General features: G+C 51.3%; 1 protein-coding gene and 1 pseudogene across 1 annotated transcript in view; both read left to right on the top strand.

Moving 5' to 3' along the window:
• The first annotated feature begins 4,008 nt into the window (after positions 1 to 4,008).
• Positions 4,009 to 24,302, top strand: part of LOC105719037 (fer-1-like protein 4) — a 43,721-nt gene continuing 23,427 nt past the window's right edge. Inside the window, 24 exon segments of the mRNA XM_064382350.1 lie at positions 4,009 to 4,087; positions 4,347 to 4,402; positions 5,046 to 5,134; positions 5,231 to 5,330; positions 7,501 to 7,592; positions 7,775 to 7,816; positions 8,422 to 8,592; positions 9,092 to 9,152; positions 9,273 to 9,404; positions 9,658 to 9,720; positions 9,803 to 9,887; positions 10,138 to 10,297; positions 10,413 to 10,596; positions 10,684 to 10,870; positions 11,532 to 11,893; positions 12,267 to 12,375; positions 12,569 to 12,740; positions 12,826 to 12,946; positions 13,392 to 13,492; positions 15,859 to 15,946; positions 16,019 to 16,135; positions 22,711 to 22,863; positions 23,889 to 24,042; positions 24,170 to 24,294. Of these exon segments, the coding sequence (XP_064238420.1) occupies positions 4,009 to 4,087; positions 4,347 to 4,402; positions 5,046 to 5,134; positions 5,231 to 5,330; positions 7,501 to 7,592; positions 7,775 to 7,816; positions 8,422 to 8,592; positions 9,092 to 9,152; positions 9,273 to 9,404; positions 9,658 to 9,720; positions 9,803 to 9,887; positions 10,138 to 10,297; positions 10,413 to 10,596; positions 10,684 to 10,870; positions 11,532 to 11,893; positions 12,267 to 12,375; positions 12,569 to 12,740; positions 12,826 to 12,946; positions 13,392 to 13,492; positions 15,859 to 15,946; positions 16,019 to 16,135; positions 22,711 to 22,863; positions 23,889 to 24,042; positions 24,170 to 24,294 (3,003 nt within the window).
• On the top strand, positions 6,801 to 7,266 carry LOC105719183 (ubiquitin-ribosomal protein eS31 fusion protein-like; annotated as a pseudogene).

The following is a 24,302-nucleotide window of genomic DNA, read 5'->3' as shown; positions in this document are numbered from 1 at the left end:
CAGCTGGGAGTAGAGGTTCCCGAACACTTGCTATGTAACAGAATATCAGTGCAGGTTATAGAAATTCAGCTTCCCAGGTACAGCTCATGATTCTACTCCAGATACTGCAGAATTTCTGAGTTGGCCCAGGAATGTGCTTTTGTTTTTGTTTTTGTTTATTTTTTAGATGAAGTCTCACTCTGTTGCCCAGGCTGGAGTGCAATGGTATGATCTTGGCTCACTGTAACCTCTGCCTCCCCAAATAGCTGGGATTACAGGCATGTGCCACCACACCCGGCTAACTTTTTTTTGGTATTTTTAGTAGAGATGGGGTTGTACTATGTTGGCCAGGGTGATCTTAAACTCCTTTCCTCAGGTGATCCGCCTGCCTCGGCCTCCCAAATTGCTGGTATTACAGGTATGAACCACTATACCTGGTCGGAGTGTGCATTTGTAACAACCACATTTGTGATCCTGATTAAAGACCACATTTTGGGACCAGGCTTGGTGGCTCATGCCTGTAATCCCAGCCCTTTTGGAGGCTGAGGTGGGCGGATCCCCTGATGTCAGGAGTTTGAGACCAGCCTGGCAAAGATGATGAAACCCTGTCTCTACTAAAAATACAAAAATTAGCTGGGCGTGGTTGCGTGTACCTGTAATCCCAGCTACTCGGGAAGTTGAGGCAGAAGGATTGCTTGATCACAGAAGAATCGCTTGATCCCAGAAAGTGGAGGTTGCAGTGAGCCAACTGAGCCACTGCACTCCAGGCTGGGCAACAGAGTGAGACTCTGTCTCAAAAACAAAACAAAACACACATTTTGAAAGACAATGCAGTGCATCGTGCACAAGTTGCACAGCTAGGCAAACAGGTCCAGGTAGGGGAATAACACACTGCATAACATTAGAATTCCCAAATCCTTCCCTCTGGCCCAGTACTCTTACTGCCTCGCATACCTTCCTTAGAATGTTAGGAACTGGGGCCGGGTGTGATGGCTCATGCCTGTACTCCCAGCACTTTGGGAGGCTCAGGCAGTGGATCACTTGAGGTCAAGGGTTCGAAACCAGCCTGGTCAATATGGTGAAACCCCGTGTCCACTAAAAACACAAAAATTAGCTGGGCGTGGTGGTGCATGTCTGTAGTTGCAACTACTTGGGAGGCTGAGGCAGGAGAATCACCTGAACCTGGGAGGCGGAGGTTGGAGTGAGCCGGGATCGCACCACTGCACTTCAGCGTGGGTGATAGAGCTAGACTTTGTCTCAAAAAAACACCAAGAATGTTAGGAACTGGAAGTGGCAGTTCTTAGAGGGGATGAGGCACAGGGACAATCTGTTAAGCTGTGTTCCAGCCCAGAGGGGAGATGCCCATGCCAGGCTCCAGAGGGATGACATCAATACCTTTCTTCATTAGGTACCACAGAGCCCACAAGGAAGAAGGGAGAAGGCGGCGAAGGCACTGCAAACTACAAATTCTGGTTCATACTACCCTATCTCTGCTTCTGTCTTGTTTTCTGTCTGTGAACTCCTTTGGGTCTCAGTGTCACCATCTGTTAAAAGTGGGAGGTGAAGCCCTCCCCCAGCATCTGAGGTCTAATCTGGACCTTTCTTAACAACAGAACAGCCTGTCCCTCTTGTCTGATGTTTTTTAGACCCCCAGACTCATTTGAATACATAACAACTGGCTGGGTGCAGCTTTGGGAGGTCAAGAAGGATGGATCACCTGAGGTCAGGAGTTCAAGACCAGCCTGGCCTACATGGCCAAACCCTGTCTCTACTAAAAATACAAAATTAGCCAGGCATAGTGGTGTGCACCTGTAGCCCCAGCTACTTTGGAGGCTGAGGCAGGAGAATTGCTTAAACCTGGGAGATGGAGGTTGCAGTGAGCCAAGATCACACCACTGCACTCCAGCCTGGGCAACAGAGTGAGACTCCGTCTCAAAACAACAACGGAGAAGTAGGCAGAACAGGGCTTTACAACCTAGTACTGAGACGGAAATGCTGAAGCACAAGAAGGGACCAAGTCTGGGGCAAGGTCACACAGCAAGACCCAGCTCCTCTGACTATCTAATCTTATCTGCTGCTGCTGCCGCCCAATACATGCCTTGTATTCAGGCCAAACTGAACAAATTACATGGCCCAGAAACATTCTGCATTCCTTTCCTGCTGCCTGGGTTTCTGTCTTTGCTCCCAGCTCCTGTCCTTTGAGCCAGGGGTCCCACCCCTCAGGCCATGGACGGGTACTGGTCTGTGGCCTAGGAACCAGGATGCACAGCAGGAGGTGAGCAGTAGGCGAAGAAGCATCACCACCTGAGCTCTGCCTTTTGTCAGATCAGCAGCAGCATTAATTCTCATAGGATCGTGAACCCTGTTGGTAACTGTGCATGTGAGGGATCTAGGTTGCGTGCTCCTCATGAGAATCTAATGCCTGATGATCTGAGGTGGAACAGTTTCATCCCCAAACCATCCCCTCTGCCCCCTACCCTGTCCATGGAAAAACTGTCTTCCATGAAACCCGTCTCTGGTCACTGGTGCCAAAAAAGGTTGGGGTCTACTGCTCTAAGCCAATTTTCCTTTCTTTAAAAAAAATTTTTTTTTTTTTGAGACAGTGTTTTGCTCTATTGCCCAGGCTGCAGTGGAGTGGCATGATCACAGCTTACTACAACCTCGACCTCCTGGGCTCAAGCAATACTCCTGTCTTGGCTTCCCAACAGGCGTGAGCCACCATGATGAGCCTAAACCCATTCTAAACATTCCTTCTTTGGGGAAGCCCCTCTGGTCTCTCCACTCTGAGCTCTTGGGCCCTGGCCCCTGGCCCTTTTCTGCTCCGAGGGTAATTACAGTCTTTCTAGGTTGTGTTAGTCAGTGGAGTCATGAAGTTACTGGAAGACAGACACATGTGATTCCCCTCTCATGGCTGGATACCCTGCAGGGTGCCACAGCACAAGTCCTGCACATAGAAGGTGCAGGACACGGTAGATCATCCCTGTAATCCCAGCACTTTGGGAGGCTGAGGAAGGAGGATTGCTAGAGCCCAGGAGACCAGCCTGGGCAACAGAGTAAGACCTCACCTCTTAAAAAAATTAGCTGGTGTGAGTGCATGAACTTGTAGCCCCCAGCTACTAGGGAGGCTGAGGCAGAAAGATCACTTAAGTCTGGGAAGTTGAGGCTGTAGTGAGCTGTAATTGTGGCACTGCACTCCAGCCTGGGTGACAGAGCAAGATCCTATCTGAAAAAAAAAAAAAAAAAGAGAGAGAGAAAGAAAGTAAAACAATAGAGAGAGAGAGGTAGAAAGAAAAGAGAAGAGGCAAGGTGTGGTGGCTCACACCTGTAATCTCAGCACTTTGGGAGGCTGAGGTGGGCAGATCACTTGAGGTCAGGAGTTCAAGACCAGCCTGGCCAACATGGTGAAACCTTGTCTCTATGAAAAATACAAAAAATTAGCAGGGTGTGGCGTTGGACACCTGTAATTCCAGCTACCCAGGAGGCTGAGACAGGATAATTACTTGAACCCAGGAGGTGAAGGCTGTAGTGAGTTGAAATCGCACCACTGTACTCCAGCCTGGGCAACAGAGCAAGACTTCACCAGAAAGAAAGAAAAAGAGAGAGAGAGAGAGGAAGGAAGGAAGGAGAGAGAAAGAGAGAGAGAAAAGGAAAGAAAAGGAAAGGAAAGGCATGAGGTCCATGCCCTTGAGACCCCACCGGCTGGCAGGGAGCAGACTGGGGTCCTGTTTGCTCCCCTTGCCTCCCTCCCCACCCTATCCCAGCTCTCATTCCCTGAGAATGCAGTATGGAGGCTGAGACAGTCCTGCCAGCTTGCAGCTGGTGGAGCCAGGGAGGTCTGAACTGACCTCAAGGACCTTACCTCCATCTCTCAGTCCTCTCCTCCCTCCCTACCCATGACCCCCAGCCCTGCTCCCTGTGTGTTTGACTAGAGGGCAGGGATTGCTAAACCTGCTGGGTGAGTCCAGTGAGTCAGAGGCGATTCAGGTGGGCGGGCTGGTGGGCAGAGGAAGTGCCAGTGCCACTGAGACCATGGCTCTGACAGTGTGCGTGCAACGACTAACAGGGCTGTCCGGCATTCACGACCGAAAAGTGAAGCTCAGCTTTCGTGGTGAGACTTGCAGGGGTACTCTAAGGATATTTGAAACTGGGGGGCCCTTGACCCAATGCCTTCCCATCTCTACAGCTTGACTCTTTCTCCACCCAGCCTGATGTCTCCAACCGTCTGCCTCTTTCCTTCCCATTGTCTACCTTTCTTTAAGGGTGAATCCAGGAGAGACTTGACCCTGGGCCAAGGGTGGGTGAAGCAAATTATTTTTGTGTGTGTGTGGGGGAGGGGCTGATAAATGACTAGTTTCAGTTCTAAGCAGGCTTTACCCAGAAAACAAGAAAAATTCACTGTGGTCAAGAAGCCGATATTGGTGAGGTCAGTACAGTTGGTTCCTGGTTTGTCTCCCATCCAAGTCCAACCTGGGGTTCAGAGGCTCATTCCTGGGTTTGGGGAAGTGTAGTCTTGGGAGATGGGGGTCAGTCTGAGGCTTGAGAGATCAGATCCAGATCAGAACAAATCAGTCCCAAAACTGGGGGAATTCATTCGTGATCAGTAGTCAGCCCCATTCAGAGTCAAACCCACGTGCAGGGATCATCAGTTCCAGGTTTGGGGACGTTAATCCTGAAGTTAGCTCCAAACCTGGAGGATTGGCTCCTGTCTGAGGGTTAGGAATAGGCGTTTTCTTTTTTCAGGAGACAGGGCCTCACTCTGTCACCCCGGCTGAAGTGCAGTGGCACAATCTCAGCTCACTGCAACCTTCACCTCCTTTAGCCTCCTGAGTAGCTGGGATTACAGGTGCCTTCCTGCCACCATGCCTGGCTAATTTTTGTATTTTTAGTAGGGAAGGGGTTTCACCATGTTGGCCAGGCTGGTCTCAAACTCCTGACCTTGGGTGATCCACCCACTTGGCCTCCCAAAGTGCTGGGATTACAGCCACCATGCCCAGGCAAGAATAGGCTTTGGATTGGAGTTTGGGATCAGCACAGCATGGGTGTCACAAGCTTCCTCCTGTCCTCAGCTGTTCCACTGGCCCCACTATGGCGCTCCACTGGCTGGGGAGCATCTGTCTGTGCAGGTGGTCAACTGCAGCCGTGTATTCAGCCCCAGGTGAGTAGGCCTGGGGAGACAGGGATGCAGTTCGGGCTGGGGGTGACTTAGAGTCATTCCCCTGGGTCACTCTTTTGCTCTATGCCACTCCTCTAGGCCCTTAGGGACCCTGGTGATCTCCTTGCAGCAGCTACAGAATGCTGGGCGTTTGGTGCTACTGGAAGCTCTAGTGGATGAGAACCTTCGCGTGTCCCCGGTGAGCCCCTCTAGCCCCCAGGCTGCCACCCTCAAGTACCTCTAGATAAAGTGTTCCATTTCTCACAGGGGAAAACCTAAGACCCAGAGATGAGTGGTAGGTAACAAGCCCTCTAGCCATGATTCCTTTCAGGAATCAATTCTTGTGGGAGACAAAGATGAAATTGGCTGGATTTTCCTGTTTTTTCATGGAGGGGCTCATACCCTAATAGACATGGACCTAGCTTCAAATCTCAGATCTGGCCATTGCCCAGCTAGAACTTGCAGAATTCTTTAGCATCTGGAAGCTGTTGTCTTTTTCTTTCCTTTTTTTTTTTTAAGACAGGGTTTCACCATATTGGCCAGGCTGTTCTCAAACTCCTGACCTTGTGATCCATCTGCTTTGGCCTCCCAAAGTGCTGGGATTACAGGTGTGAGCCACCTTGCCTGGTCTGGAAGTTGTTTTCTCATTTACATAATATTGAGTTTTTTGTTCAGTCCATCATCATTTGTTGAGCTCTTATAATAAGCCAAGTACTGAGCTGAGCAATGAGGATTCCGTGATGAGCAAAACCAGATAACGATTTGCACTCTTGGAAGGGAGGCAAATGGTAAACAAATATTCACACAAGTAAATGTGAAACTGCAACTGGCACGTGTTAGAAGCAAGCTGGTAGAGGCTGGGAGAGGGTACAACGGGAGTATGATCTACTTGGGGGCCAGAGAAAGTTCCCTGAGGCAGTAGTACTTGAAGGATAATAGGTGTTAACTAACTGGGAGGAGAGAATGCTCCAGGCAGAAGAAAGGCATCTGCCTTGAAGGAGCACAGCTGAGGTGCCTGGAGTGAAGTGGAGCTGGAAAGGTTGGTGGGGCCAGACCAGGCAGGGCAGTGAAGGCCACCGAAAGGGATTTCCAAGAGCAATGAGGGAATTTTGGAATCCTGTTGGGCGTCCCCAAGAGGTAACTTGTGGCTGGGCACACAGCTCAGGCCTGTAAGCCCAGCACTGTGGGAAGCCAAAGCAGAAGGATCATTTGAGCTCAGGAGCTCAAGACCAGCCTGGGTAACATAATACCTCATCGGCCAGGCACAGTGGCTCACGCCTGTAATCCCAGCACTTTGGGAGACTGAGGCGGGTGGATCACAAGGTCAAGAAATCAAGACCATCCTGGCAAACATGGTGAAACCCCGTCTCTACTAAAAAATACAAAAATTGGCTGGATGTGGTTGCACGCACCTGTAGTCCCAGCTACTTGGGAAGCTGAGGCAGGAGACTCGCTTAAACCCGGGAGGCGGAGGTTGCAGTGAGCCGGGATTGTGCCACTGCACTCCAGCCTGGCAACAGAGTGAGACTCTGTCTCAAAAAACCAACAACAAACAAACAAACAAAAAACCTCATCGATACTAAAAATAGAATAAAAAAGAAAAAAGAAAGACAATTTAAAGAGGAATCTTGCTTTTCAATCCGCCATCTGCGGTGGAGCCGCCACCAAAATGCAGATTTTCGTGAAAACCCTTATGAGGAAGACCATCACCCTCGAGTTTGAACCCTCGGATACAATAGAAAATGTAAAAGGCCAAGATCCAGGATAAGGAAGAAATTTCTCCTGATCAGCAAAGACTGATCTTTGCTGGCAAGCAACTGGAAGACAGACGTACTTTGTCTGACTACAATAGTCAAAAGGAGTCTACTCTTCATCTTGTGTTGAGACTTCCTGGTGGTGGTAAGAAAAGGAAGAAGTCTTACACCACTCCCAAGAAGAATAAGCACGAAAGAAAGAAGGCTCAGCTGGCTGTCCTGAAATATAAAGTGGATGAGAATGGCAAAATTAGTCGCCTTCATCAAGAGTGCCCTTCTGATGAATGTGGTGCTGGAGTGTTTATGGTAAGCCACTTTGACAGACATTACTGTGGCAAATGTTGTCTGACTTACTGCTTCAACAAACCAGAAGACAAGTAATTGAGTTAATAAAAGACTTGAACTAACAAAAAAAAAAAAAAAAAAAAGGGGAAACTTGCCTACTTAGTTCTTAATAGGTTGTGAGTAGTCCACATTATTAAAGATCAGACAGGAATCACAGGGCGCTAGCCAGAAGGAAGTCTGCTGCCTGGAGTAAAAGGCACTGTCCTTGGGCCTCTCTTAGCCCCAGGGCAGTTAGAGGGAGGCTCTAGGGGATACTATATCTGGTTTTAGATCCAGGTGGAGCTTGAGCTGAAGTACCAGCCCCCAGAGGGTGCTACTGGAGCCTGGGCAGAGGAGGATTTTGGGGCACCCATCCAGGACAGGTAATCCCCCCCAGCAACCAAAGCAAGACCTGGTGGTCCCAGCCCAGGCAGACCCTGGAAAGGGAGAAGTAGTGCCCAGTTCCATTCTGGACCTGCCGATTCAGAGACCCTTGGACGTGTGCTGACCAGGTACTGTTCTGTAGCCAGGCATGTTCTTCTCAGTCCTTTCATTTCTCTTCCAGCTTGGAGTTGATCATCCATAATGTGGACTTCCAGGAACTGGAGTAAGTATGTGGGAGTAAGTAAGTTAGGAGCCAATAATATGGGATTAGCTCCAGGTGGATCTAATCTACCTGATTAGTGCTAGAATAGGGTCAGTTCTGGAATTAGAGAAGTCCCAGGGTTGGCCAGGTGCAGTGGCTCATGCCTATAATCCCAGCACTTTGGGAGGCTAAGGCAGGTGGATCACAAGGGCAGGAGTTCAAGACCAGCCTGGCCAAGAAGGTGAAACCCTGTCTTTACGAAAAATACAAAAATTAGCCAGGTGTGGTGGCACACGCCTATAATCTCAGCTACTTGGGAGGCTGAGGCAGAGAATTGCTTAAACCCGGGATGCTGAGGTTGTAGTGAGCAAAGATCACGCCACTGCGCTCCAGCCTGGGCAATAGAGTGAGACTCCGTCTCAAAAAAAAAAAAAAAAAAAAGAAAGATCCCAGGGTTACGAGTCTGTCCCAGGATCAATGAAGTCAGCCACAAGGTCAAGAACTGGCCCTAGGATCAGTGGGATCAGTTCAAGGTCAGGGGTCAGTTCAAGGCTCCAGGAAGTCAAGGAATTGCCCAGAGATGGGTGATGGGTTCCAGACATGTCCCTGAAGGCCTTTTTTGTCAGGCCTAGGGAGGCCCAGCTGGAGCGGCGGGCAGTGGCTCTGGGCCGCAGGCTGGCTCGAAGCCTAGGCCAGCAGGATGATGAGGAGAATGAGCTGGAGCTTGAGCTGGAGCAGGACCTGGAGGATGAGCCTGACGTGGAACTTTCTGGTGTTGTGTTCAGCCCTCTCAAGAGGTAACGTACCCATGGCACACCTGCTCCCACACCCATCTGCCCTCACAAACACACCATCCCAGGGTATGTGGGAAGGGTGGATTCACTTGTTCATAGGCATAGACACTCCCTGGTCGCTTGTTCATAGGCATAGACACTGCCATGTTCGTGCACAGTTACAGTGGCTCACACACATACAGGGGATAAAAGCTTGATGAGGGCAAGAAGATCTGTCTCTTCACTGCAGTGTCCCAGTGCTTGGGACAGTGTTAGCACATAGTAGGTGCTCAATAAACCTCTGTTGCATGAATGTTTTCAGGATTCCAGGAATGAGTCAAATTGGGTTGAGATGGAGGCAACAGACATGACCTGAAAGACTTGGAATCCAAAAATTCAGAGGGAGGGAAACATTCCCAGCACCAAGCAAGTGTGTGTGTGTGTGTGTGTGTGTGTGTGTGTGCATGCGCATGCGTATGCAGAGGAGGGACCAAGTGAGAGCTAACTTTAAGCTTCACTTCAGCCGTACCAGGGACCTGGCCCGTGGGGATCCCTTCCAGATGTCCAGAGCTCAAGACTTCCAGGTACTGCTCCTTTTCCAGGCCCTAACCCTTGGGAGTACCACCTCTTCTGCTGGTGCGCATCTACTTTTCCCCAACCCAGGCAGGTCTGGCTTCCTTTCGTCATCCTTCTGTACCTCTCAGGTGGGAGTCACGGTGCTGGAGGCCCAGAAACTGGCTGGAGTCAACATTAACCCCTATGTGACCGTGCATGTTGGGGGGCAGCGCCGTGTCACCGCCACACAGCTTGGAACCAATTGCCCCTTTTACAATGAGGTAGGTGCCACCACAGAAGAGGGAGAGCCTGAGAGAATGGGAGACACCCAGGTGAGAACTGTTCCTGGAGGGGGCGTGGCGTGGGTGGAATTGGAGCCAGATGCTGGGCCTATGGCAGGGGGCGGGCACTGATCCACGAAAAGGTTGCAGTGAGGGATTTGGGGGCGGGGGAAGGAGGGTCTTCTGAGCAAGAGACCAGTGTAAGCTGGTGGGAGCCCTTCACATCTAACCTCTCATCCCCACTTCAATTCAGTACTTCTTGTTCGAATTTCATGACACCCGGCTTCGCCTCCAAGACTTGCTGCTGGAGATCACGGTGAGCGGTGTAGGGGTGACCAGTGTCCTTCAGAGAATCGGGGATGCAAAAGCTGCAGGACTAAACACCACCTTCCCCGCAGGCTTTCCATTCGCAGACCCTCCCTTTTATGGCCACTCGGATAGGCACCTTCAGGATGGACCTGGGCATCATCTTGGACCAGCCAGGTATGGAACCGTCCCCTTACTGAAACTCTGCACCGACAAGGACCCCAGAGATTGACCCCGCAGTGACTCCGCATGGACCCCTATACACTCACTTTGGAGTGGGCCACCTCTGGTGGAGGCTGAACTTTTGGCACATCCCTCCTTGATGAGCCAGACAGGAACCCCGGCCATTGTCCCTCCGATGATAGCCTCACTACCACGCTGTGCGTCCCGCCGGTCGCCCCTGACCTGGCCGCCCCTTCGCCCTTAGATGGCCAGTTCTACCAAAGATGGGCTCCGCTGCATGATCCCCAGGACACCCGCGCCGGGGCCAAGGGCTTCGTTAAGGTCACCTTGTCCGTGAGGGCGCGCGGGGACCTGCCCCCTCCAATGCTACCCGAGGCCCCAGGGCACTGTTCGGACATCGAGAAGTGAGCCGGGGTGAGGTGGGGAGGGAGACATGGATCCGGGCGTGGCCGTGGGGTGCGGAGAAGGGGAGGGGCCGAGACCCCAGCTTCTCGCCCAGCTCGGTGCCCCCTCCTCTAGGAACCTACTCCTGCCGCGCGGGGTGTCCGCCGAGAGGCCGTGGGCGCGGCTCCGCGTGCGCCTGTACCGCGCCGAGGGGCTTCCCGCACTGCGCTCTGGGTTGCTGGGCAGCCTGGCCCGCGCCCTTCACGACCAGCGCGTCCTGGTGGAGCCCTACGTGCGGGTGTCTTTCCTGGGGCAGCAGGTAAGTCCCTCCGGGGCCCATGGCGCCGCGGCTTCGGCCCCGACTCCGCGCTGACCCCTTTCCGCCCGTCTTCGCTGCCGGTTTCAGGGCGAGACGTCGGTGCGCGCCGAGGCGGCGGCGCCCGAGTGGAACGAGCAGCTGAGCTTCGTGGAGCTCTTCCCACCGCTGACGCGCAGCCTCCGCCTGCAGCTGCGGGACGACGCGCTCCTGGTGGACGCGGCCCTCGCCACGCACGTGCTGGACCTGAGGCGGATCTCCCACCCGGGCCGCGCGGGTGAGCGCTTCTGGCCGCGGAAAACCCGGCCTCACTCGCCTCGGTCCAATCTCGCCGTAGGGCCCATTCCCTACCGCAAGCCCCATCCTCGCGACCCCGCTCCGCCTAGGAAAGCTGATCCGCCCGCAAAACAAACTGCTTCAAGGCGCCCCTAGACTGGGAACCCCACCCTCAGTTTGGCTCCGTTGGCAAAATTCTGACCACAGCCACCTGCCCAGTAACCAGCCCAGTCCGCCCTTCCTATCGCTGTGCACGCGCTGACACTGCTTGTCCACTCCTTTCCCGCGACCCCCAGGCCGCGCGGATCTCCCGTAGTTCTGCCTCTATCCCGTCCCCGCCCCAATCAATCCAGACCTTGCCCCAATCCCGACCCCGCCCCAGTCAATCCTGACTCTGCCTCCAGGGTTCAGGCTCCGTCTCCCGAGCCCCGGCTCCCGCGGTTTCCAGCGCCTTGGGGTACTGAGCTGGTTTGGGGGCGCCCAGGTTGTGTTCCACAGCCTCGCGTCCGCAGCTGCTGGCCAGCTTCTTCCCTTTCGAGAGGCTGAGCCCCTCCCCTGCCCTAACTCCCGAGGACTTGGAGGAGATCAGAGTGAGGTGCAGAGACTTAACAGTACCCGTCCGCCCCGCGCTCCCCTCAACACGCTGCTCTTGTTCCCCACAGCGGGGTTTAACCCCACCTTCGGCCCGGCCTGGGTGCCCCTCTATGGCTCGCCCCCCGGCGCAGGGCTCCGGGATGGTCTTCAATGTCTCAACGAAGGCGTTGGCCGAGGCATTTGGTTCCGAGGCCGCCTTCTGCTGGCTGTGTCCATGCAGGTGTTGGAAGGGAGAGCTGAACCTGAGCCTCCCCAGGCCCAGCAGGGGTCCAGGGTGTCCTGGCTCACCCGAAAGAAGAAAAAGAAAGCCAGGCGGGATCACTCCCCAACGGGGGTTCCTCAGCGCGTGGACGCCAGCCCCAGTGACGAGGGGCCTGAGATTCCCAGTGCCATGGAGGTGGAGGTGGAGGAGCTGCTGCCGCTGCCAGAGGTGGGGGCTAGGGGGTAGCAAAGGGGGCGGGGTCACCTATACTTCGGAGGGGGAAATCCACTCTCAGGCATTCAACACCATGATGAGGGTCTCAATTTGGGGGCCTGGGCGAAGAGTGAGGTTTGTGCCACTCAGGGCCGATGGTATGTGCACACACATGTTGGGGGAAAGATGACTGGCCAATCAGAGGTGGGCCAGAGAGGACCCATACCCAGGGCCAGTGCTGGGGCTGCGAGGCCAGAGAGGGAGTAGGATACCTGCAGTGACTTCCAAGTCTTGGTCGCACGTCTTTCTGTGGACATTGCGGCCAAACAGAATCCAGTCTGCTCCTTGGGAGGGTGGGCGCTGACTACAGCCTGATGACCTTCCATAGAACGTCCTGGCGCCCTGTGAAGATTTCCTGCTTTTCGGTGTACTCTTCGAGGCCACTATGATCGACCCCGCCGTGGCCTCCCAGCCCATCAGCTTCGAGATCTCCATTGGTGTGTGGCCTAGCTGAACCCCTGAGTGCCATGGGTTTGAGGGTGGGCACTCTCGTTTCAGACCTTGGGGCCCTGGAAGGGGCTGTTGACTTTCAGTAAGGGGTGGGTTCTGACTTCTATTGAGGCAGAGGTGGTTGAGGGAGGGGTCTGACCCTCAGCCTGGTGCCCACTGACACTTGCTGCTCTGGGATAGGTCGTGCAGGCCGCCTGGAGGAGCAATTGGGCCAAGGGTCCAGAGCCGGGGAGGGAACTGAAGGTGTGGCCGTGGAGGCTCAGCCTCTACTGGGAGCCAGGACAGAGGAGGAGAAAGAGGAGGAGGAGCTGGGGACCCCTGCTCAGCGACCTGAACCCATGGACGGCAGCGGGTGAGTGCTCCTGGTGGCTGGAAGGGGTGTTTGGGAGGTCCCCAAGGGCCCAGAATGCCTGAGAAGCCTCCTCTCCACCCGCCAGGCCATACTTCTGCTTGCCCCTGTGTCACCACAAGCCGTGTGTGCACGTGTGGAGTCGCTGGGAGGATCACACCTGGCGCCTGCAGAGCAGCAACTGCGTGCACAAAGTGGCTGAGAGGCTGGTGAGGGCAAGGCCAGTGCCCACAGGAAGAGGCCGCGCCATAGGGACTCCCAGGACACTGCGACCTTTGAAGGGAGCTCTGCAGCAGGGCTAATGAGCAGGCACTAGAGAGCCAGCACCTTGTTGGTGCAAGGTCAGGGGCAGCAACGACCAAAAAGCACAGCTTCTGGGGAAACTGAGGATGCCAGGAGCTGTGGGAGGACAGAGACTCAGAATTGCTGGGCCCAGGAAGGGGCTGGGTGAAGGAGATGGGTAGAGCTACTGCTGGTGGGCCCCACATTTGGTGGAGCCAGCAGGGGGCTAGAAAGAGCCATCCACCAGATGGAGCTAAAGAAGAGTAGGCCAAGAGGTGTGGTCATGAGTGGGTGGGGCCTCGGGTGGGGGTGGTCTACAAGAGGCCCGAGTCAGGGACCCTTGAGACTCGGACTCTCTTGCCGGTTGCGCAGGACCAGGGACTGCAGCAGGTTGAGAGGCTGCAGCGCAGGCCGGGACCTGGTGCCTGTGCACAGCTCAAGCAGGTGCTGGAAGAGCTGGTGGCTGGGAGCAGGTGAGAGCCACCCCTACTGCTCTCTGTCCTTGGGGCAATTCCAGGGCAAGGGAGACTCTTAGTGGCTGTCTAGACTCAAGGGCGTTTGCAGCTGCATTTGTTCAGCACCTTATAGGAGAATGAGAAAATGATTATTCCTGCCGGGAGCGGTGGCTCACGCCTGTAATCCCAGCACTTTGGGAGGCCGAGGCGGGCGGATCACGAGGTCAAGAGATTGAGACCATCCTGGCCATGGTGAAACCCCGTCTCTACTAAAAATACAAAAATTAGCTGGGCGTGGTAGCACACGCCTGTGGTCCCAGCTACTTGGTTGAGGCAGAAGAATCGCTTGAATCCAGGAGGTGGGGGTTGCAGTGAGCCGAGACTGCACCACTGCACTCCAGCCTGGCAACAGAGCAAGACTCCGTCTCAAAAAAAAAAAGAAAAAGAAAAAGAAAAAAAGAAAATGATTATTCCTATCCAGGGAGCTGATGAGATTATTGGCTTCCCCCGATCCTCTGGCACCTCAGCTGTTTTACATCTCCAATGAGCTCCCTTTCCCACACTCCTAGAGGCTTATCCCGTGTCCCTTCTCAAACCTCTTTGCCTCCTTTCTTCCACACTTGTTCCTGCTAATCACCTTCCCCACCCAGTCCACCTCCTTGCTGGCTTCTGCATCCATCTGCTCTCCTCCTTTCCTGCTCCAGTGACTGCAGCTGGATCTGGATTTCATCTCCTCTCACCTACTGGAGGAGTTAGCTCTGTAACTGTCAATTTTCTCTCCATCATTGATTGGTCCCTAATTTCCAGGTCATTGCTGTAACCACATAAACATGTTCGACTGGGCACAGTAGCTCATGCCTCTAATCCTAGCACTTTAGGAGGCCCAGGCGGGTGGATCACTTGAGGTCAGGTGTTCAAGACCAGCCTGGCCAACATGGTGAAACCCTGTCTCTACCAAAAACAAAATACAAAAATTAGCCGGGCATAATGGTGGGTACCTCCCAGCTACTCAGGAGGCTGATGCAGGAGAATCACTTGAACTTGAGAGGTGGAAGTTGCAGTGAGCCAAGATCATGCCATTGCACTCCAGCCTGGGTGACAGAGCAAGACTCCATCTCAGAAAAACAAAAACAAAGTTCTAGTTGCTTTCATCTTTGACCTTCACTGCCCTGAATTTCATAACCTCCTCCAGGTACTTAAGTGATTTTTGGATTCTCTTCTTCTTCTTTTTTTTTTTTTTTTGAGACGGAGTTTCGCTCTTGTTACCCAGGCTGGAGTGCAATGGCGCGATCTCGGCTCACTGCAACCTCCGCCTCCTGGGTTCAGGCAATTCTCCTGCCTCAGCCTCCCGAGTAGCTGGGATTACAGGCACTTGCCACCATGCCCAGCTAATTTTTTGTATTTTTAGTAGAAACGGGGTTTTACCATGTTGACCAGGATGGTCTCTATCTCTTGACCTCGTGATCCACCCGCCTTGGCCTCCCAAAGTGCTGGGATTACAAGCGTGAGCCACCGCGCCTGGCCTGCATCTCTACTATTAAAAAAAGAAAAAAAAAAGTCTGAGGACCTGGTGCTCTCCAGCATTTAGAAGCAGGGAAGAAGCAGGGGCTTGAGGAAGGAGACTGTAGGTGGGCACTTTTCTGCTCTCACCTTGCTCAACCTTTCAGTGTCGGTAGACACAGTTGTTCAACATATTGGCCAGGCTGGTCTTGAACTCCTGACCTCAAGTAATTCACCCACCTCGGCCTCTCAAAGTGCTGGGATTACAAGCCAGAGCCATCACACCTGGCTGGATTCTAGATATATTTTGAAGGTAGAGCATAAAGAATTTGCTAATGAATTGATGTGGAATGAGAGAGAAAGCAGTGAAGGATGACTTGGAAGTTTTGAGGTGAAACAGGGTTATTTTTGGGGTGTATCATTGGAAATTATGCATTTGGCCTGGACATGTAATGTTCAAGCTGGTGGAGACCTAACCACACCATTGCCATCTGAGACTTCAATGTGCTTAGGAATCCCCTAGGGCATAAATGCAGCTTCTGATTCAGCAGGGCCTGGGGTGGGGCTGAGGGTCTGCAGTTTTAAATAGCCTGCAGGTGATACCAATGCTGTTGGTCCATGGACCACACCTGGGGTAGCCAGGGTAGTAAGTGGTTAAATATTAGCGAACTCAAGAGCAAGGCTGGCCTTGATGAATTTGGGAGTGGTCCAAATATAGAAGGGCATCTTTGCACGAGAAAGAGTGCCTCTTCAGAGCGCCAGACTGAGAGGGCTATGAGGGAGGCTGGGAGTGGGAGGCCAGCTCAGAGGGAAGTGGCCCTAAGGTCAGTGTTCTCTCCTTTCCTTTGACTCCTGTTTGCTGTGCACATCCCTGTTCACTGCAGACAGTTTTGCCACAGTGCCGAGCACAGGGTGATGACCCGGCCCAACGCCCTGGATCGATGCCGAGGGAAACTCCTGGTGCACAGCCTGGTATGGCCTTGGGAAGGGACTCGGGGTAGCTAGCTGGGGCCCTCTACTCATGCTGTCTTTTTGCCCTCCTAGAACCTTTTGGCTAAGCAAGGACAGCGACTTCTGCGGGGCCTGAGACGGGGCAACGTGCAAAAGAAGGTGGCATTGGCCAAAAAGCTCCTGGCAAAACTGCGCTTTCTGGCTCAGGAGGTAATGCCTTGCCCACCCCACTTTCCTACCATGCACACCATTTTCCCTGAGCTTTGGGGTCGTTCCGGAGGCCTCAGGCAGGTGTGACATATATAACATTTGTCTTTTGGAATGATAGTAGTGCTGGGACTCATTGCTGTGGGCATAGGAGCAAGATCTATTTGCAAGCTAATGGTGAGGACGAGAGTTCTAGAATCCAGCAGAGACCCAGGGAACATTCAGGATATCGTTGGATGAAGATTTGAGAGTAGCTGCCTTGAGCATGACCTCCCTTGTCTGAAGAACCAAGTATGACATGTGTAAAGGGAATTGACAGGAGCAGAAACTGAGGGTTAGAGAGGGAAAGTGTCTGGTCCACCATGCTGTGGCTGCCTAAGACTGAAGCTGTCCTTCCCAAAGGCATGGGGCGTTTAGACTGCTGGGTATGTTCTCAAAGAGTGAGGAATTGTACTCTTAGACCTTAAAGGGTACATTGAAGTTTGGCAAGTGAGAAAGAAAACATAGCATGTACAAAGGTCCAGAACTGAGAAGCCTGGGCAGCTGGAAGACAGAGTGTTGAAAGAAGAGATGAGATAGAGACTTTATTATATTAAATGTTGGTGCAAAATTGCTTTTAAAATTATGAGTGTGGCTCACACCTGTAATTCCAGCCCTTTGGGAGGCTGAAGCAGGAGGATCACTTGAGCCCAGGAGTTTGAGACCAGCTTGGGCAGCAAAGTGAGACCCTGTCTCTATAAAACTTAGCTGGTTGTGATGGTGCACACCTAGAGTCCCAACTACTGTGGAGGCTGAAGTGGGAGGATTGATTGAGGCTACATTGAGCTAAGGTTGCACCCCTGCATTCCAGCCTGGGCAATAGAGCAAGACTCTGTCTTGAAAAATTGCATTGAAAACCTCCTTTTGTCATCTGACATTTAAAAATTGTTTTATGAGGCCAGGTGCAGTGGCTCACACCTGTAACCCCAGCACTTTGGGAGGTTGAGGTGGGTGATCACCTGAGGTCAGGAGTTCAAGACCAGACTGGCTAACATGGAGAAACCCTGTCTCTACTAAAAATAAAAAAAATTAGCCAGGTGTGATGTCACATGCCTGTAATCCCAGCTACTTGGGAGGCTGAGGCAGAAGAATCGCTTGAACCCAGGAGGCGGAGGTTGCAGTGAGCAGAGATGGTGCCACTGCACTCCAGCCTGGGTGACAGAGTCAGATTGTCTAAAAAAAAAAAACCAATAAATAATAATAATTTTTTAAAATTTCTTATTTATTTATTTTTTATTTATTTATTTATTTTTTAAGACAGGGTTTCACCATGTTGGTCAGGCTGGTCTTGAACTCCCGACCTCAGGTGATCCTCCCACCTTGGCTTCCAAAGTGCTTGAATTACAGGCGTGAGCCACCACGCCCTGCCAAAAATAATTTTTTGAGACAGAGCTGATACCTGTAATCCCAACAGTTTGGGATCCTCCAAAGTGGGAGGATCACTTGAACCCAGGAGTTCAAGACCAAGCTGGGCAAAATAGAGTCCATCTCCTAAAAAAAAAAATTAGCCAGGCATGGTGGCACATGCCTGTAGTCCCAGCTACTTGGGAGGTTGAAGTGGGAGGATTGCTTGAGCCTGGGAGGTTGAGGCTACAGTGAACTGTGATTGTGCCTCTGTACTTCAGCCTGGGTAACAGAGTGGGACCCTGTCTCAAAAATAAATAAGTAAATAAAAATAAAAAATGTTCATGGTATAAATGTGTATTCTTAAATAATATAGCTTTGTGTTGCTGTTTTTCAGAGTTTATATTATTTTGCTTTTTAAATCTCAGTATTACGTGTATAAGATTTATCCATATCATTGCATGTAGCTATAATTTGTTGGTTTTCATGACCATATAACATTCTGTTGTATAAATATACTGTAATGTGGCTGGGTGCGGTGGCTCACACCTGTAATCCTAGCACTTTGGGAGACAGAGGTGGGTGGATCACCTGAGGTCAGGAGTTTGAGACCAGCCTGGACAACATGGTGAAACCCTGTCTCTACTAAAAATACAAAAATTAGCCAGGTGTGGTGGTGGGAGACCGAGGCAGAATTGCTTGAACCCAGGAGGTGGAGGTTGCAGTGAGCCAAGATGATGCCACTGCAGTCCAGCCTGGGCAACAGATGGAGACTCTGTCAAAAAAAAGGAACTGTTTTGTTTGTAATTATTGAATTGTAGGTGTTTTAAAAGTATGTAAAAGTACATATACTGGATACCAGTCATTTGTCAGGTATATATTTTTACATGTATTTTCTTCCAGTCTCTGGCTTGCCTATTCATATCTTTTCTTTTCTTTTTTTTTTTTTTTGAGATAGAGTCTCACTCTGTCACCCAGGCTGGAGTGCAATGGCATGGTCTCAGCTCACTGTGACCTCTGCCTCCTGAGTTCAAGTGATTCTCCCACCTCAGCCTCCCAAGTAGCTGGGACTACAGGCACGTGCCACCACATCCGGCTAATTTTTGTATTTTTAGTAGAGACGGGGTTCACTTGTTGGCCAGATTGGTCTCGAACTCCTGACCTCATGATCCACCTGCCTTGGCCTCCCAAAGTGCTGTGATTACAGGCATGAGCCACTGCGCCCAGCCGCCTATTCATTTTCTTAATGATGCTTTTTGATTATGAAAATTTTAAAGTATTAGTTGGATGCAGTGGCTCATGCCTGTAATCCCAGCACTTTGGGAGGCTGAGGCAGTGGGTCACGAGGTCAGGAGATCAAGACCATCTTGGCTAACACAGTGAAACCCCGTCTTTTAAAAAATAAAATAAAACAGGCTGGGCATGGTGGCTCACACCTGTAATCCCAGCACTTTGGGAGGCCGAGGTGGGTGGATCACGAGGTCAGGAGATCAAGAACATCCTGGTCAACATGGTGAAACCCTGTCTCTACTAAAAATACTAAAAATTAGCTGGGCATGGTGGCACGCGCCTGTAGTCCCAGCTACTCAGGAGGCTGAGGCAGAAGAATTGCTTGAGCCCAGGAGGTGGAGGTTGTGGTGAGCCAAGATCGCGCCATTGCACTCCAGCCTGGGTAGCAAGAGTGAAACTCCGTCTCAAATAAAAGAGAAAGAAAAAAAGAAAATAAAGAGAATTTTTAAATATTAATGAAGTGTGATTCATCTAGTTTTTCTTTTATGTTTGCCTTTTGTTACCTGTGTGGAAAACCTTTGCCTACTGCCAAGCTACAAAGGTTTTCTCCTATGCTTTCCTCTACAAGCTTATGGTTTTAAATTTTACGTTTAGGTCTTTGATTATTCTCAAATTAATTTCTGTGTATGGTGTGACATATGGATCAAAGTTCTATGTGTATATAATATATGTGTAATACATATGTAATATATTACATATATATGATATATATATATATATTTTTAGACAAAGTCTTGCTCTGTCGCCAGACTGGAGTACAGTGGTATAATCTCAGCTCACTGCAACCTCTGCCTCCCAGATTCAAGTGATTGCCCCACCTCAACTTCTCGAGTAGCTGGGATAACAGGCACCAACCAGCACACCTGGCGACTTTTTTGTATTTTTTAGTAGAGATGGGGTTTTACCATGTTGGCCAGAATGATCTCTATCTCCTGACATCGTGATCCACCAGCCTCAGCCTCCCAAAGTGCTGGGAGTGCAGGCATGAGCCACCACACTGGGCCCAGAAGTTCTATATATTTTTTTAAATATTTTTTTCACCACGCTGGGCCCATTTTTTTCTTTTTTTTAAGACAGGGTTTCACCATGTTGGCCAGGCTGATCTTGAACTCCTGACCTCCATGATCCGCCCACCTCGGCCTCCCAAAGTGCTGAGATTACAGGTGTGAGCCACCACACTCGGCCAGAAGTTCTGTTTTTAAAATAAAAATATGGACATCCAAGCCCGGGTGCAGTGGCTCATGCCTGTGTCACAACTGCTCGGGAGACTGAGGCAGGAGGATCACTTGAGGCCAGGAGTTTGCGCCTGGCTTGAACTGGGCGTCATAGTGTGGTTGCATGCGATCTGGGCACCATAGTGAGGCTTTGTCTCTAAAGAAAGAAAAGAAAATGAATATGCAGATGGTTCAGCACCATTTGTTGAAAAGATTTCTTTTCCACATTGAGTTGTTTAGGCTTCTTAATTGAAAATCAGAAGACTCTGTAAGTATTTCTATTAAATTTTTTATTTCAATCCTTGTACTTTTCTTTCTTTCTTTTTTTTTTTTGAGTCAAGGTCTTGCTGGAGTGCAGTGGTGAGATTGTGGCTCATTGCAGCCTTGACTTCCTGGGCTCCCGGGAGTCTTCCCACCTCAGTCTTCCAAGTAGCTGGGACCACAGGTGCACACCACCACTTCCAGCTGATTTTTGTATTTTGGGTAAAGTTGGGGTTTTGCCATGTTGCCTAGGCTCTTTTCATTTCTCTCTCTCTCTCCTCTCTCTCTCTCTCTCTTTTTCTTTCTTTCTTTCGAGTCTTGCTCTGTTGCCAGGCTGGTGGAGTGCAGTGGCGTGATCTCGGCTCACTGCAACCTCCACCTCCTGGGTTCAAGCAGTTCTCCTGCCTCAGTCTCCCAAATAGCTGGGACTACAGGTGCACACCACCACACCCGGCTAATTTTTGTATTTTTAGTACAGACGGGCTTTCACCGTGTTGACCATGACAACTCAAACTCCTGACCTCGTGATCTGCCCGCCTCGGCCTCCTGAAGTACTGGGATTATAGGCGTGAGCTACCGTGCATGGCTGGTCTTTTCATTTTTTTATTTTTATTTTTATTTATTTTTTTGGGACAGCGTTTCACTCTTGTTACCACTTGACTTTGCTTCTGCCTTAGATCACCTTACACTAAAATTTGATGTGAAGCAACACCCCGGCTCTGTGAGAAAGTCAGCTTGTGGTTATTCTTTTCAGGAACACATTTTCAACTCCCAGCTACCCACCTCAGCCGGGCAATTCTCCTTGTAGATCCCTGGGTGGTGTGAGTACGGCAGGTGTATTTACTTTATCCTCAAGCCATACTTCTTTGGGATCTTAGCTTTCAGGGAGAGGGAGAAATCTACTGGTAGACTCCTGTCCTGAGTGGGTCTGGGTTCGCTATTTTGTCTTTACTCACTGTTAGGTCATGGAAACCTGGCAAACGCCGTTGTGGCAAAAGTGACTTTAACGCTCTGCTGACCTCCCCAGATTCCCATGGTCATTTAGAACTTGGTCTGATAATTCTTGACTTATCTCATCACAGACTTTAATAAAAACATTTCTTTTATTAAATTCATTTTATTAAATTTTAATAAAATAAAATTAAATAAATATTTTATTAAATATTTAATTAAAGGCCATGGTGAGATAATAAAAGGCATTTTAGTTGCTTTTGGTGAGAGGTAGGTCTTAATTCCTGGCTCATAATATCCGTGGAAATAGAAGTCTGGCATGATGGTTTCGAACAGGAAGGAGAGGGTCAGATTTATGCTTTGGAGAGATTAGTTCTACCTGTTGTGTTTTTGCTTACTCAATGATACTTCTTTTTTTTTTGAGATGGAATCTCATTCTGTCGCCCAGGCTGGAGCGCAGTGGTGTGATCTCGGCTCACTGCAGCCTCTGCCTCCTAGATTCAAGTGATTCTCCTGCCTCAGCCTCCCAAGTAGCTGAGATTACAGGCACGTGTCACCACACCTGCCTACTTTTTTGTATTTTTAGTAGAGATGGGGTTTCACCATGGTGGCCAGGCTGGTCTCAAACTCCTGACCTCAGGTGATATGCCCACCTTGGCCTCCCACAGTGCTGAGATTGTAGGTGTGAGCCACCATGCCCGGCCTCACCCACCACGCCTGGCATCTCAATGAAATTCCAAGTCCTCCTGCGTGCCAGATTCTGTATTAGGCCCTGGGATCAGCCCCTGCCATATTCCTTGCCCTCTTGAGGTTCATATTCTAGGGAGACAGACAGTACATCTGAAAATGAATGTGAAAACTAATTATGATCGATAGGAATTGATAAGAGGTTACAGAGGCTGAGGGGTAGAGGAGAACCTGCTTGGATAAGGTGGTCAGGCAAGTCTTTTCTGCAAAGACAGCATTGCAGCTGACACCCAGACGATGGGGAGAAGCCAGCCAGCCATAGCAGAGTGGATAGGAAGGGAAAGCTCAAGGCAGGAAGACTGCTTTGGAGACTGTCACAACTGTCTAACAGAGTGGGTGGTCTCTTGGCTGGGTATGGTGGCTTGAACCTATAATCCCACCGCTTTGGGAGGCTGAGGCAGGAGGATCACTGAAGTCCATGAGTTTGAGACCAGCCTGGACAACATGGCCAAACCCCATCTCTACAAAAAATAAAAAATTAGCCAGGCGTGGTGGCGTAAGCTGGTATTCCCAGCTACTCGAGAGATTGAGGTGGGAGGATTGCTTGAGCCTGGGTGGTCAAGGCTGTAGTGAGTCATGATCATGTCACTGCACTCCAGCCTGGGCAACAGAGTGAGACCCTATCTTGGGGAAATCAGAGCTGGAGTGGCTATTTGGTACATTCAGTTCAAGCTGTGAAAGCAGGAGGTGTCAGCTCCAGATCCACCTCTGTGACCAGTTCTCTACCCACAGCCCCAGCCACCCCTCCCTGACGTGCTGGTCTGGATGCTCAGTGGGAGGCGCCGTGTGGCCTGGGCCCGGATCCCTGCCCAGGATGTGCTGTTCTCTGTGGTCGAGGAGGAACGTGGCCGGGACTGCGGGAAGATCCAGAGTCTAATGCTCACGGTGAGGGGGCCTGTGAGTGAGGGGCTGGGAGAGGTGGAGTGGAGCTCATAGGGCAGGGGTAGGCATGGGTGGAGGCCTGTGCTTCCCAACCAAGGGCCCCTGAACGCCTTCCAATTGTCCAAAACACCAGAAAGGGATTGTGCCTTTGCCTTGGGCAGCTTTGAAATCAGATAAACCCCAAATCTTCCTAGCTCTGGGCCTGCATGGGCCCTTTTGCTAACTAGACCCTGACAAGTAGGATACCAAAAATGAGAGCGTGTGACTCACCCCTGAAAAGTGTGGCTGGTCTGGCTGGCACAGTGGCTCACGCCTGTAATCCTAGCACTTTGGGAGGCTGAGGTGGGTGGATCACTTGAGGTCAGGAGTTAGAGACCAGCCTGACCAACATGGTGAAACCCCGTCTCTACTAAAAATGCAAAAATTAGCTAGGCATGGTGGTGCGTGCCTATAATCCCAGCTACTAGGAAGACTAAGGCAGGTGAATCACTTGAACACTGGCGGCAGAGGTTGCAGTGAGCAGAGATCACACCATTGCACTCCAGCCTGGGCAACAGAGTGAGACTCCATTTAAAAAAAAAAAAAAATAGTGTAGCTGGTTCTTTTTTCGTAGCAGGCCAAATATTTCTAAATGAAGTATCCCTGGAAAAGACACCAAAAAGGGTCCCTAGCAGGGAGAAGCTGTGACCCTTGGGGTTGGGGACAGGGAATGTGAACGTGTTGGAGTGGAGGGGATAAAGGTGGGAGAGCAGAGCTCAGAGTGTTGTTAGGGGTCTGTGGTGTGGGGTACAGAAAGTGGCAGTGTTAGGGCAAGAGGTGTAGGGACTGAGCATGCGAGGGTCCCTATAATTACAGGGTGCCTATAATCCCAGGAAGAGGGTCAGGCTGGGCATGTAGGGAGTGGACTGGGAGCTTGGCATGGTGTAGCGATGTGTGGTACAGTGTGCTCTGGAGAAGCTGGATTGCTAGGTCTAGCTGGGGTCATGAGAGGAGGCATCAGGGCCCTGACATGCCTTCTTTACCCATAGGTGCCTGGGGCACCCCCTGGTGAGGTCTGTGCCAAGCTGGAGCTCTTCCTGTGGCTGGGCCTGGGCAAGCAAGCCAAGGCTTGCACCTCCGACCTGCCCCCAGACCTGCTGCCCGAGCCCTCGGCCGGGCTGCCCTCCAGCCTGCGCCGGGACGGTGAGTGCAGAGGGTGGGCAGGGCAGGTCTAAGGCCCACCTTGCTCTCTGCACAAGTTGTGGGGCTGAGTCAGGGGACTCCAGTGATCTCCTGAGCAAACGTGGCACCTTCCTTGCTCTCACCCCAGACTTTAGCTACTTCCAACTCCGGGCTCACTTGTACCAGGCCCGAGGTGTGTTGGCAGCAGATGACAGTGGCCTCTCAGACCCCTTTGCTCAAGTCCTCATCTCTACCCAGTGCCAGACCACACGGGTGAGGGC

Source organism: Aotus nancymaae, unplaced genomic scaffold, assembly GCF_030222135.1.
Source record: "Aotus nancymaae isolate 86718 unplaced genomic scaffold, 86718_ANA_hifiasm-v0.15.2.pri h1tg000029l, whole genome shotgun sequence".
Classification (NCBI taxonomy): domain Eukaryota; kingdom Metazoa; phylum Chordata; class Mammalia; order Primates; family Aotidae; genus Aotus; species Aotus nancymaae.
This window is presented reverse-complemented; position numbering and strand designations above follow the sequence as displayed.